Source organism: Sinohyriopsis cumingii, chromosome 7 (assembly GCF_028554795.1).
Source record: "Sinohyriopsis cumingii isolate HCF-2022 chromosome 7, ASM2855479v2, whole genome shotgun sequence".
NCBI lineage: Eukaryota > Metazoa > Mollusca > Bivalvia > Unionida > Unionidae > Sinohyriopsis > Sinohyriopsis cumingii.
Window position 1 is genome coordinate 133,529,762 of NC_142967.1, and position 15,034 is coordinate 133,544,795.

The following is a 15,034-nucleotide window of genomic DNA, read 5'->3' on the forward strand; positions in this document are numbered from 1 at the left end:
CCAATAGTCCTGACTGATGACTACCAAAACTGGATAATGCAACAAATTTATTTGTTAAAAAATCTTTTTATGAATTAGAGAAACCAATGGTAGAATGATTTACATGCAGGTATAGAATCAGCTGAAGTGTCACACTCAAACAATTCAGCATCCTTTATCAATTATTGTTCCTTTGAGGCAAATGTAGGAATCAAATAGCAGTGGAATATAACAACTGAGTTATTTGGGTTTCCGTAGAGGGCACTCAACTCTATGATTCAACAGAACACATCAGAGGAGCCTTGAGTGAATTAAATACCATATGAAAACTTCCATTTGCTTGCTCAGCAGCAAATCACAATATTAAAATTTAGTTATCCCTAAGCATTTATTTTTATCCTACTAAACACTTTCCAACCACTTTACCCCCTCTCCAAAAAAATAAATCTCAATGGATTTACATGATTTGAAGATCGACCTGTGGGAACATTCTGAAGATGGAATTTCCATCATATCATGGAGAAATTTCACCCATGCCACAAAGACTGAACATGTGCACTTAAGACATAAAAACAAGGCATAGCAGTAGTTCATGCTACTTGCTACATGGTTTTGAATCCAGTAGCAAAATTACCATGTGGCAAAGGTGTAATAAACGGTTTTATTTGTTCAAAATTATTGGAGGAAAAAAATGTTCTACCAAATTTTATACATAACAGCCAAAGTATAGAACAAGCTGCAACTTTGCTACTTTCTGTTTTGAACCCTGATATACTTATGTACACTGTAACAACACAGCATACCTTTTGCAGACTGGTAGCACTGCGATTCCTTGGTAGCCTTGACAACTTGGAGCCAGGACCTGGTTTGTTTTTTATTTGTTCAGCAGCACTTAGACTTTCATTACTTGACCTTTTCTCTTGTTCTACACTAGCATCTCTGGAGCTGCTCTTTCTTTTTGACAGATTATCTTGTTTCACACTGACCTCTTCTCTTCTCTTAGTGAGCATCTCTGGATTAAATGACTCTGTTGGAGTTTTAATCACAGGCAGTACCTTTACGATATCATTTGGAAGTTTTTCTGTGTTGACTATAAAGGTGTCACTTCGACGGTGTCCATTTCTGGGTGACATCAATCCAGTATTTGCAATTTTATCCTGTTTTGAATCTGTACAGTTTTTGTTCCCATCAGGTTTACATTTGGAGTAGCCACAATTCCTTTTTCCTGTTTTACTTACATGTTGAACAGGGGACATGTTATCATCAGAACTAGAAGTCTGTCCTTCTTGTATTCTAAAAGCTACAATATTTGCCTCCTTTACAAGTTCTGCCCACTGCTCAGGCCGAAGTGGGCTCATTGGTTTGACCTCTTCAGTAAGGGGGTTTATATTTCCTACAACAGTTCTAACACAACGTTCTGTAAATCCAACAGGTCCAAAGAACACCTCTTCCTCATTATCAAACTGTGGTACATCCTGACTTCTGTCCCCAAAAAAGAAAATGACATTTTTTCCATAAGAAATAACTGAATCCAACTTGGATAAAAATGCATCTCTAGAACAACCTTTAGTTCTGAAGAAATTTCTTCAATCAGCTGAAAATCCTACATCAATCTGAAGAAATTTCTCAGGCAACAACCCTAAAACAGTCTATAAATTTGTATGAGTTTCTCCAAGGCATGACACTATTATGGTGCAGTCCGAGGTAAATATTGCCCTATTCATGAATACTATTATGGCAATCAATGGTAAAAATTGTCCTACCCATGAATACTGGTAGTCCATGGTAAAAATTACCCTATGCATGAATACTATTATGGTAGTCCATGATAAAAATTGTCCTATGCATGAATAGTATTATGGTACAAGACATGGTGTGTGTGTGTGTGATTTGGATTTTTAACATAGCTTTAACAATTTTTCAGTCATATCGCTTCAATGTCTGCAGTGTGGCAGTTTATAGTGATGTCTAGCACTGGGGTATCCTGCCACAGACATGTAGCATGATGTCCCACCCAGCCACATTATCCTGCCACCAGGCCGACCAGTCATAACTCTAACCTCTTAATGCTGAGCGCCAAGCGAGGCAGATGTTAGTACCATTTTTGTAAGTCTTTGATAAGACTCGGCCGGGGATCAAACCCACAACCTCCCACATCTGAGGCGCATGTTCTAACCACTAGGCCACCAGAGCAGTACAGGACATGTAACAAATTGCCCTATGCATGAATACTATGGCACAATCCATGGTAAAAATTGTCCCATGCATGAATACTATTATGGCAAAGTCCATGGTAAAAATTGCCCTATGCATGAATACTATGGCACAGTCAATGGTAAATTTTGCTACATGCATGAATACTATTAAGGCACAGCCCATGGTAAAAATTATCCCATGAATGAATACTATTGTGGCACAATTTACGGCAGAAATTGCCCTACACATGAATGCTATTATGGCACAGTTCATAATAACAACTGTCCTATGCATGAATACTATTATGGCAGAGTCCATGGTAAAAATTGTCCCATGAATGAATACTATTGTGGCACAATCCATGGCAGAAATTGCCCTACACATGAATGCTATTATGGCACAGTTCATAGTAACAACTGTCCTATGCATGAATACTATTATGGCAGAGTCCATGGTAAAAATGTGCTCCATGAATTAATACTATTACGGCAGTGATGAATACTATGGCACAGTCCATGGCAAAAACTGCCCTATGCATGAATACTATTATGGCACAGTCCATGGTAACTGTCCCATGCATGAATACTGTGGCACAGTCCATGGTAAAAAGGATATATATGCACACTTAAGACAGTAATGTCCTATCCTGTAGGTTGTGTTATGTATATCTGATTTAATATATATATATATATATATATATATATATATATATATATATATATATATATATATATATATATATATTTTTTTTTTTAATTTAATTGTTTGTTTGTCAGTTTTAATATTTTTTTCTTACATGCTATTGTAATGTACATTTATTCACTACAGATGATACTTTCTCAGAAAATTGTTTGACCTTGACTGTCAGTTTATAAACAACAGGTGTTGATCTAAATTCTGACCTGGATTCAGAATTAGTAAACAAAGTTCTATTTTATTTTAAAATGATTGGTTGTTGTCAAGGTCATGATGGGACTATGTGGGTTAAGAAGTAAACACCTTTTTTAAAATTTTTATTCTGGGAATAAAATCTTTGGTCTAATCAAGGCCATATTATGTGTATGTGATATAAACATGATCATGTGCCCCCACCCCCGATTTCGCAACTTGGGGGAATTTCGAAACTGTGTCTTATGATACAATATAATCTTTGTTTTGAGAGAGATTTCTCACTTTGGGGCTTTTCATATTGATGTCAAGTTAAATTGCTGTAGCCAGATTTGAGCTATAAGACTTCTTCAGATCAGTTGGATTTCAAAAGGATTAATTCTTTATTCTCTGGAAATATTCTGAGGTGTGCTCACAGAAATTTTGGAAAGACATTACTTACAAAAATTTAATTTGGATTTCCAATACCAGAGTGCCATTATTTGTATTTCTACAAGGAACTGTAGATAAGCACAGTACTGACTACAGCATATGTCATCGTAATCCATCTTGGATTTTCCATCAGGATTCGAACTTGAAATTATTAGAACATTTATTACTAGGACTTTTGCAATTTGTGGATTATTCTTAGATTATTTTTGGATTTGATTCTTGAAACCATAAGTTCTTCTCCTTTTTTCATTTTTACAATATTTTCCAGAAAAATAAATTATTTGTTAAATTTTAAAAAGCTTGTAGTTTTCACTCTTTCTATGTTACTGTTTATTTGAGCCTAAACATGTAACGGTTGGCATCAGCTTTGGCCACTATTTATGCTGTAACTATTGGCCCTAAAGAAAATCTGCCTTCACTCTGGTGTTTGAAGACCAAAGGTAGAAGAAAGTAGTGTGTGATGGCCAAAATTCAGCTTTTATAACATCCTCCAATGACAAATGAGTTAGATAGACACATGAAGCAACAATAGTTTGGACCTTGTGGACTTTCATGAGAGGCCACTCTCAGCAGAGGACTGATAAGCTATCTTTATGGGGGGAGGCGCGGCATTCCATGTAGAAATAGATGCTGCATTATCAGCTGAGTCTATAAGGAGGAGGAAATAACATTTCCTATGACGAAGACTAGGGATATCTATAAGGACTGGAGCCAGCAAAGGAATCATTCTTTTTGCTGAAAAACCTGGTTGAAAAGGAGAAGAAATAGACTCATAATTACAGCTGAACCGTGAACAACCTAATTCTAGACAGAGCACAAAGCCTGCTCTTTCGCTTAGCAGCTATTAAGGTCAGCCGGAAACAGTTTTAAGGGTACAGCTCTCTAAAGAAGCTTCACCCAGTGTTTCATGGGATTTTTGACAAAGACCAAAACATGCACATGAGATTCCACCCTGCATTAGTGAACAAGACCCTGTGCAACTCAAGTTATCAAAGATGACAGACACGACTGGGTTTGCATAAGGACTTAGGTCATGAACTGGTCCCAATTAGCCAATAACCTGAGTGGTTGTGAAATTCTGATCCTAGAGAAATCCAAGTTTTCCAAGGACCCCTGTTCAGTTTTCAGTTCACCAGATGGAGTGTGTGATTTGGATTTTTAACGTAGCTTTAACAATTTTTCAGTTATATCGCTATGATGTCTGCAGTATGGCAGTTTGTAGTGATGTCTAGCACTTGGGCATCATGCCACAGACATGTAGCATGATGTCCCACCCAGTCATATTATTGTGACACCTGACTGACCAGTTCTAACACTAACTTCTTAATGCTGAGCACCAAGCGAGGCAGCTGTTAGTACCATTTATAAGTCTTTGGTATGACTCTGCCAGGGATTGAACCCACAACCTCCCGCATCTGAGGCAGACGCTCTAACCACTAGGAGTTCACCAGACGGAGAAATCGGAGGGGGCACACGTGCAGTCTTTATAGGGGAACCTGTTCTGCTGCAGAGTTAAAGATTCCCAGGTGAGGTAGATATAAGCAAGCTGTCAACAAAGTCTTGGCTTGCAGCACTCCCAAAAGCAACAGGATTCTGTCTTTTCTCTCCAGGGGAACAAACTAATTGATTGGTGAGGAATTTCATCTCCATGTATATGAAATCCTGAGATGGAACTAACTCCAATTTCTCTAGGTTTGGAACCAGTCCCAGTCAGGTCACTGCAGACCAGCAGTGGTAAAGATCATTTCTAAGGGCCTCTAAAAAGCCGCTGAGGTCAACCAGTCATCAAAATACTATAGTAATAGGGATGCCCACTGACCCGAGTGGGTGGCAGCTACTCTTATTACTCTGGAAAAGGCTATGGGGGTCGAGGCAACACTTGCAACACCCTTGTGTCCAAGAATGGAGGCTTAAGGGACCAAGCAGTTTAATGCACTCTGTAGCTAGCTGCAGGGACCTGAGGTCTGAGTATAAAGTGGGGAACGGATCACACTTTATGCTGCCTAGGACACTCCTGGAACTTACAAAACCTTTGGAGATCTCCCTCACTACATTGGAATGGGGAATAGCAAGTCATCTGGTATGAGGCAGCCCCTAGGAGAATTTACTAGTCCTCTGAGCCTGAGATCCTGGGACATAAATCCAGGCCTCTTCATCCACCACTACTTGAATGAAAAGGTGGGAGGAGGTATGTAACCCAAAAGAAGGAGGAGGCACCATCCCAGTCTGTTCTTTGGTGAACTCACTCAAATCCACTAGGACTGACAGGATATCCTCATCCTGCTCTTGCCCCTTGGAGGGATGACACTCTGACCCTATGACTCCCTGTTGAGGAAGATACCTAGGGGTAAAAGTATTCAAGTCCTGTAACTCCTCATGTGGAGCAATGATTATGTTCCTAGTAACAGACTGGGCAGGACAAGTATGCTTCCCAACCTTCCTCAAACATCTGGGGGAAGAACACCGGCAGTTCCAGAATGAGATCGCTAATCTCCTATTTAAGGCTGGCTTGATCTGCTTGTCACCATCAGTGATGCAGGCTTGGATAGGTTGTTCTCCTTCATCACAAGGTGGCATGACTTGTTCCCTGAAAACACTGGACTGGACTACGAGCTTAGAAAAGGTACCACACCTCCCAGTGTGTGTGTATTGATGGGTGGGGTGTTGCAAACAGTGCCCATCCATCCATTACACACCTCCTCCTCCTTTTAGATGACATGGTGGAAGGACACTGAATATGGTAACGGAGTTTTTGTTTTTAAGGAGGTACTCAGGCTAATTTTAAGACCCTGTCCCAGTGAGAAGTTATTTACAATTATGCAGAAATTGGATTTATTTCCAATATTATCAATTCACTTTAGAAAATTTTGTTCCCAATTGGTTTCTTTTTTGTTCCAAACCCCAGCAATAAAATCCATAGGTAATAAACGTGCCAGCATTTTATAATGTGCGAGCAGGTATGCATACTGCTTTAAAAGTGTTTACAAATTAAAAATTGTATTGTTTTTGCATGCCCAGACAAATTACATAAATGTTGAGATTGATGTACTACTCTGTGTCTAATTTGTGATAGTGAATGGGCAAAAAAAAAAAAAAACTGCTCCTCAAACCCATCGATGTTGAATGTTAAATACAATGTTCTTATGAAGCACATACCTTTCCCTGGTATCTAAAATGCACAAACAGCATGCAGATTTATGAAAGTACACCAACTGAAGTTGCTTATTTTTCTTTTTTTCCCAGTGAAATTTATCAACACCAATAATGGCCATTTAACTTTGGGGAAAATTCTGGGCAAAACTTACATTTCTTGCTGTGTGGGGGTCAGTGGCAAATCAAAGTCAAAGGTCTCTTCATCTATCAGGCGAGTCACTGGAATATAAAAATGCTCATGTAAGATAGGTCAATTTTATGCATGTCATATTGCAAGTCATTAATCATATATACTTGCTTATAAAACAAATCCAATTGCAAACTGCATAGACCCAGACCTGCCATCACATAATGATGCCATCACATAATGTGCAAGCAGATCTGGCTCTGTGCAGTTTGTTAGGAGTAATCAGAAGAATAAACTACATAGACTCTGATCTGCAGGTGCATTATGCTAAAGCAGATCAGGATCTTTGTTGTTTGCGGTTTGACTCAACTTATAAGTAGTGTTGTTCCAATTATTGATTATCATTTGGTTGAGCAAACCAATAAGATAATCGATTGAGAAACTCCACAATCGATTGTGTGCAAAGGGAGACTACTTTTTTCAGATGCATGCAAAATACAAAGATTAGTAAAACTCCTGGGTAAATGGTAAGCTGTATAGGACTTCCAACCTACTACCATCAATCTGAATGATTTATTCCCTTCACTACTTAAAAATATAAAACCATACCATACCCTGTAGTTGCAAACTTAATTAAGAGCATATAGTCATGATTACATGATTTTGATATTAAATTGTAGAGTTAATAAATTGTTTTACAAATATGATGATTTGTTTTAGTTTTAATGTAAAATCTTTTGCAGTATTTGTAAATAATGACAAACAGGAAAACCTTCTTTTCTTTAAAAGATAGACACATCATATATATGAATGAAAGGATTTATGGGGATTGCGACAGTTTTTTAGTTAGATAAAACTAAACAGCCATAAGAAGTTGCTTTCATTTAGCAAAGTTTTGGAACAAAAATAACATATCATAAGAAAATGTATCATTTTTATCAGGTTAAAGTATAAATGTCATTAAAAGAGATTACTCCTGTACATTTATTAACATTTTGAGCTCTTAAGCCAAGATATAACTGTATAACAAACAAAAAGTAAAATTTGCTCTTAAAAGCCAATTGGAATCAATTATCGATTATGAAATTCTGACAGTTGTTGTTGCTGTTGTTGTAGGGTTTAACGTCATTTTTCAGCACACGATAGGCTATACATGGCGGCCAGTATCAATGGTGGAGGAAGAACCTGGGAAAAAACCCCGGGAAGAACCACCGACTCACGAGAAGCTACTGGCAAGCTTTCTCACATACCCACATTGGCCGAATCCGAGACTCGAACCCACGCAGACAGAGGTGAGATGGAAGTGATCCGTAACAGAAAGCGCTTTAGACCACTCGGGGCCCGAAATTCTGACAGATTCCCATCTCTACTTATAAGCAAGTATATATGGTACCCCAACACTCACTGTCAACCAAATCATATACACAAAGAAAAGTGTAATTGTAAAGTGTAAAAGTGAGTTATATTTTCAGAATCACACAATTACTGAGATTGCATTATTTTGCAACAGAAAGCTCGACAGGCCAATTTATTATCATATACCATTAAAGATTTCTCAAGATGTCATCCACCTTTGTGGCTGCAGGTAAAAATGTAGAAGATTCCAACAAATGCTAGATATACAATACATATGCGTCTCTAGAAAACTCCTATTCTAAATCATATATTAGCACTCTCAATAACACAGAACTTGAGTCAATAATGCACCCAAATCAACTGTGACAAATGACTTCCAAAGTAGTGGCTAGGAAGTCCCAGTAAGGAAGTGACCTTGCCAACATGCCTCAAATTTCATCCTATGTTTAGTAAGCACTGGACAAGTAGAACTAGTTTTTAATACCACCACAGAGTCAATAAAGTCAGTGTTAGCTATGCAATAAGCCACCAAGGGTGACAAGTGGTCAGATAGCAACCTGCTATGCCTATTGACTGCATCACAAACTAACTGATGAATATGAAATCCAAATCAATCCATTATATACCCATTGTCAGATAGCTAACCTGTCATGGAAAGGGCCTGTGTAGAGGCTAAGCTCCCTTCATAAGAAATATGCCTCCGAAATGAAGTTCAACATTTGTTTCCAGTTAGTTCATGCATTTACCAGTTAGATAGGTTGTCCTCAGCTAGTGTGACCAGAATCAATCACTCAGGTATGTCACATTTCACCTCGTGAATGAAATGGACATGACAAATTCCAAAACTTTATCCTGTGTCTAATTTATGCAAAACAAGCATAGGATCATAAATAAGAGAGAAAGAGGGAATATACACTTGAAATGTATGTGCTATGGTAACTCTGACCTAGAAAGTAACTGATTTTGCATTTTTTCCATTTGTTTATATTTGCTTTTATTAGAATCACCTATGAACATATTCCCAACAAAACTACATTACATTCAGTATGGCAGAGCAGCAAAGCTTTGTTGTTGCATATTTTTTGTTAAAATATTTCCATCTTATATACTAATACATGAGTGAAGCAATCAACATCTACCCAGTGATTAATTCTGAGGTGTTTTGCTGCCATAAAACTAGGGACTTAGTCCATGACATGGTAGAGTGTGTGTGTGTGTGTGTGTGTTTGTCATTTGGATTTTTAACGTAGCTTTAACAAATTTTCATATTGCAATGATGTCTGCAGTGTAACAGTTTAAAGTGATGTCTAGCACTAGGGCATCATGCCACAGACATGTAGCCTGATGTCCCACCCAGTCACATTATCCTGACACCATGCTGACCAGTCCAAATACTAACCTCTTAATGCTGAGAGCCAAGTGAGGCAGCTGTTCATACCATTTTTGCAAGTCTTTGGTATGACTCAACTAGGGGTCAAACCCACAACCTCCGGCATCCACTCTAACCACTAGGCCACTGGAGCGGTCATGACATGGTAGATGTATACCAGTTATACCAAGATCATCTGCTCAGACACATATAAGAACTGCATCAGAAACCAAACTGGCTCAAAGATGGTGTGTATTAAATGTACATAATTATGCGAGCATGTGGTTCTGTTTATTTGACTGCATCAGTCATATGATTGACTCAGTCCAGAAGTACACTGCTTGAACTTTATATGAAATTGCTGGAAATACTTTTACTTTGCAAGATTCATTTCCACTTGGATTTATTTTCACTCTCTAATGGATGTATACATCAACAAGGCAGTTTTGATTTTGAAACTACCACTTTGTCACAGATAGGCACAAACTGTCTTATTTCTCTTTCTCCCTAATAATAAGATTATTAACAAAGCAACTTCTGTGACAATCAGATTTCTTCATATTTAAAATACTGAGCAATTGTCATGATTATAAAAACAATGACATTTGGATGTTAAACTTCCAAAGTATCCTTTGTAGGTAAATTGCCCCTGCCATTTTTGGCCAATGTACAATGCACAGCACTATTGGTTAGTTGGCATTACATACTAAGGAAGTCAAATCATGAAATCCAATAGATGCTGCTAGAACAAAGCACCAATACATATGTTCCATCCACCAAGGTGTAGATAGGGTTTTCATATTGGAACCTTGGCTAGTGAAGATGGTGAAACCCCACGATAACATGCTTCTTGACCTTTCACAAACACTTGGAGGAAAAGCACTGCCCCCAACCCTTTTTCCTCTTTGAATCTACACTATTTCCGTGAATCAGAAGTACTATAATGTTTTAATGCCACAATAAAACAAGAGTTTGATTTAATGATTTGACTAGGTGTGTTGTTATCTTGAAGAAAGAATACATCTTATCAGTTATTTTTTAAAAGATGTTAGCTCCCTAAAAGGCTGATGATTTTTAATCTAATAATTACTCAGCTATCAAATAATAAAACCAATAAATTTTCTTTGTGTTTGTCTTCAATATATCCAGATTATAACTGTTGTTCAATCCAGATTAAACAATAGCCAACAGATGATTGCAGTCATCTGGTATACTCAACCAAGCGATTTTTTACTGTCTTTTTTAGAATGGCTCAACTATTTACACACAATTCAAACGGTTTACTTGCAAACTGGGCTCAGCAATTTATGTATACAGTGTGACCCCACTATAACACGGTAGTTGGGAGCCATAGAACCTGACCGCTTTAAAATATTCAGGTCAGTTAGCTGAAGAAAATGATGCATGTACCCCAAAAAAATTGCGAGGGGGTGTGTAGGTAATAAATGTGGCCGGTAAAATACGTGCTTCATCAGCACAGTTACCATCTTAAATTGATGCATATTAAATGAGAAATGCCCCTTTAGTGAAAACAGAGAAGACATATATAATAGTTTACTTTATTTAGAGAACCACGAATCGGTACATATACATGAATACTGTTTATATATACATGTCTAATGTATAGCATGAATAGATATCAACACGGTGTACTCACCTGCGAACCTCATCATATACATTAAATCCTCAATACAAGTGATTCCATTGAAAATATATACACAAACAGCTTTAAAATATTCAATAATTTTGTCACAGGTCATATTGGTCTGAATGCATTGGGAAAACATTGTACAAGCACGTTACGAATGATGAAGCACGTTTACTTTTCAGTATGTCCCAAGTTGGTAAAAGTTGGTTTGCGATTAAAGCTGCCATTGGTAGCGTTCATAAGCATAAACTTTTTCCCTACAAAAAGGAAACTTTCACAGCACAGTTAATGTGTTCCAATCACGTTGGAAAATGCAAAAATCCATCAGATTCCATCACCTTTATTTAAGTTGGGTACTAACTTCCTTCGAAGAAAAGTTCTTGTTTTTATTGAAAGATTGTAGTCTGCTTTCTTTGATGAAGGGTGCATGCGTTCTTGAAGTCACCACTAAAGGACAGCTTTGGGGAACCAAACAAATGCCCATTTCTTATTGTGGCGGCAACACCAAATAATTGTATTGCATGATTGAGACTGATTTTTTTTCTCCAGCTGCTGAGTACATTTTCATAACAATCGATGCTTCAAAGGTATTCTGTTTCCTTTGAAATCTCAAACAATTTTATCTGGATACATTTTAAAAAATTAATTTGATGTCATTTGGACTATTCTAGGTACTGTCCCTCCATGCCTATTTAATAAACCAATAAGTAAGATGTAGTTTTTATTTTTATTTTTTTATTTTTTTTACATCTGTGGTAGCAGTGTGATGCTGCCTTCCATGCATGCGTCTGAAAATTAACAAAGGGTCAACAGACAAAAGAGACGCAGGTGTTCTGGTCTGATGACAGGGATTATTACAGAAAATGTGAGTGTTTTGAAGGATTTAATTCTGAGTGAAAAGAGGAATTTTACTTACCATCCACATGCAAATGTCAGTCTTTGCAAATATATTAATTACTAATGAGCTGCCAAAAATCTGATGAAAGATTGAGTATGAGATAATGCCTGGTCCAGTTGATCCCTGTTACAAGAAATGTCAACAACAAAAAAGCAGATATTTCACAACATATAGTATTCATGCTATATGTCAAGATAAGCGGATTATGATATAACAATGCACTGTTTAGATGGTTTGTCAATATGGACAAAGAATTTGTTTATGTAACAATATATAAATTTCAGTGCATTTTATATCCAGTTTGCGGCTTCCTTTCATGGGGCCTCTCAATTTCTGCACTCCAAACCAATGGTTGAATATAAAAGTTCAAACAGCCAACAATGTCGCAAAAAAAAAGATCGCCACATAGTATATTTTGCCACCAATAAGGAAAAACAATCAAAGTTTGCAATATTGGCAAAGACCTACGCAATCCCAAAATAAACTTTTTATGCATTATTTTTCATACTTTTTAGAAGAAAAAACTACTTTTCGTGTACGAGAAAAATACATATAAAATTTCAGGAACCACGCCACAATCGTCTTGTATTATTCACACGTGATCTCTTTTCCAAAATGATAATAAACTTTTTACGATTTTTGCATACTTTTAAGAATTTTCTTTTTTTTGTGTACAAGAAAAATACATGTACAGTGGAACCCCGCTATAACGCGATAATTGGGGTACAACAAATTGGATCACGTTAATATCGGGGTCGCATTAATGTGGCATTTTAGAATATTTTACTTTTTTTAGAGAACAACTCATTCGCACATATACGTGTATTCATGTCTAACGTATATGATGACTAGGGTATCAATACCATTTACTATTGTGCCGTCGTGGCATTCATTTCATCTATAATGCATGTAATTCCATTGAAAAATTGCACACAGATTTACAATATTCAAAAAAAAGAAAATCATAGATCAATGTGTCTGAATTCAACGTCTAATATACAGCATGAAGAGAGTATCAACACCGTTTACTTGCCGTCTGATATCGTATCGTCAGGGCTTGAAATTAATCCATAATATATTTAATTCCATTGCAAAAATTGCATACATATTTAAACTATTCAATAATTTTGTCACACATCATTCAGTCTAAATTCAATGGGAAAAATTAACAGCAAAATTAGGTTAAGAAACGAAACACGTGTACGGTTCATTACATTCCAGGGTCTATGTAAGATGTCTGTACAAATTTCATATGCGTTTCTGTGTACTGCCATTGCAAATTTCCAATAATTAACGCTTGTACGCCTATTCGTTTGATTGACTACAGCAAGAATAATTACCAATCAACACATGCTTTCAACGTACCTATAACTTTTACTTAAGATTTTGTGAATATCGAAAGAAACGTGTGAAAACTACTATACTAATCATTGTGCAAAGTGCAGAGAACGACTTGCGTTTGTGTACTTGCTTTTCCATAACAGTAAAATATTTTTGTAAAAAATAGGAAATTAATAACGAGTTCATAAACAAACACCATAACCATGTAAAACCTGAGAACTAAATGCAGTAGGCCTGCAATGGTCACAAGTAACATTTATATATAAAAAAATTTAAGCTGAACGCATGTACAATTTCATACCCTTTCAATTTCCAGCTAATAAAGTGGACATTATTTACTGGTCAATTGATTGCGTTTAATAACACCACCAAGCCCAGCAAACATGTTGGCAGCTTTTGTTTTTTATGTTTATAAAACTGTGAGAATCTTTTATCAACCACCGCATTGTTTGCGGCTTGGTTGTGTATGCAGTAGAAGAACAAACACATGTCAACTATTATATGAGTAACGATTGTATACAGAATTAATTGAAGACAATCACAAAGATGACTTAATGGCATTACTCATGGATCAGTAACAAGTAACATTTACGATAATGTTTATTTTCGATTAACACTACAAGAATCTGGTGAAATTGTTAAATTTTAGAAGCCATGCCACGATCGTATTATATTCGAATTCATATGCGAACTCTTCCCCAAAATGATAATAAAAGTTGTACACACTATTTAACGTACTTAAAAAAAAAAATTTCCGGGTATGAGAAAAATACACGTACATGTATTTAAAATTTCAGGAACCACGCCACACCGTATCGTATTATATTCGAATTCATACACGATCTCTTCCCCAAAATAATAATGAGTTTTTTTTTGCGCAAAGTGCAGAGAAAGAATTGCGTTTGTAAACATGCTTTTCCATAACGGTAAAATAATTTTTATTAAAAAATAGGAAATTAGTAATGAGTTCATAAGTAAACCCCATACACATGTAAAACCCGAGAACTAAGTGCAGTAGGCCTGCAATGGTCACGAGTCACTTTTATAAAAAGAATTTAAAGAAGAGTGCATGTACGATTTCATACCATTTCAATTTCCAGCTAATAAAGCGGACAGTATTTACTGGTCAACTGATTGCATCTAATAACACCACCAAGCCCAGCAAATATGATGGTGGCTTTTGTTTTTTTATGTTTATAAAATTGTGTGAATCTTTTATCAACCACTGCATTGTCTGCTGCTTGGTTGTGTATGCAGTCAAAGAAGAAACACATGTTGGCTATTGTTTGAGCAACGATTGTATATGAAATTAATTGAAGACAATCACAAAGACAACTTTAATACTGGCTGTAATCATGGATCAGTAATAAGTAACATTTCCAATAATGTTTATTTTATCATAACACTTCAACAACCTGGTGATATTGTTAAATTTCAGAAGCTATGCCGTGATGTATTATATTAAAATTCATATGCGAACTCTTTCCCAAAATGATAATAAACGTTTTACACACTAGCTGTCGTACTTTTAAAAAAGTGTTTTCCCCGTACGAGAAAAATACACATACACGTATTTAAAATTTCAGGAACCATGATATGATCATATCAAATTCGAATTTATATGCTATCTCCTCCCCATAATGATAA

General features: G+C 36.5%; 1 protein-coding gene across 1 annotated transcript in view; it reads right to left on the minus strand.

Annotated features, from left to right (window-relative positions):
- The window catches only part of LOC149796158 (uncharacterized), a 105,759-nt gene that overhangs the window by 83,668 nt on the left and 7,057 nt on the right, over nt 1-15,034 (minus strand). Inside the window, exons 4-6 of the mRNA XM_089963937.1 lie at nt 6,801-6,867; nt 5,762-5,944; nt 783-1,461 (exon numbers count right to left, since the gene is read on the minus strand). Of these exons, the coding sequence (XP_089820063.1) occupies nt 783-1,461; nt 5,762-5,944; nt 6,801-6,867 (929 nt within the window). The remainder of the gene's footprint in view (nt 1-782; nt 1,462-5,761; nt 5,945-6,800; nt 6,868-15,034) is intronic.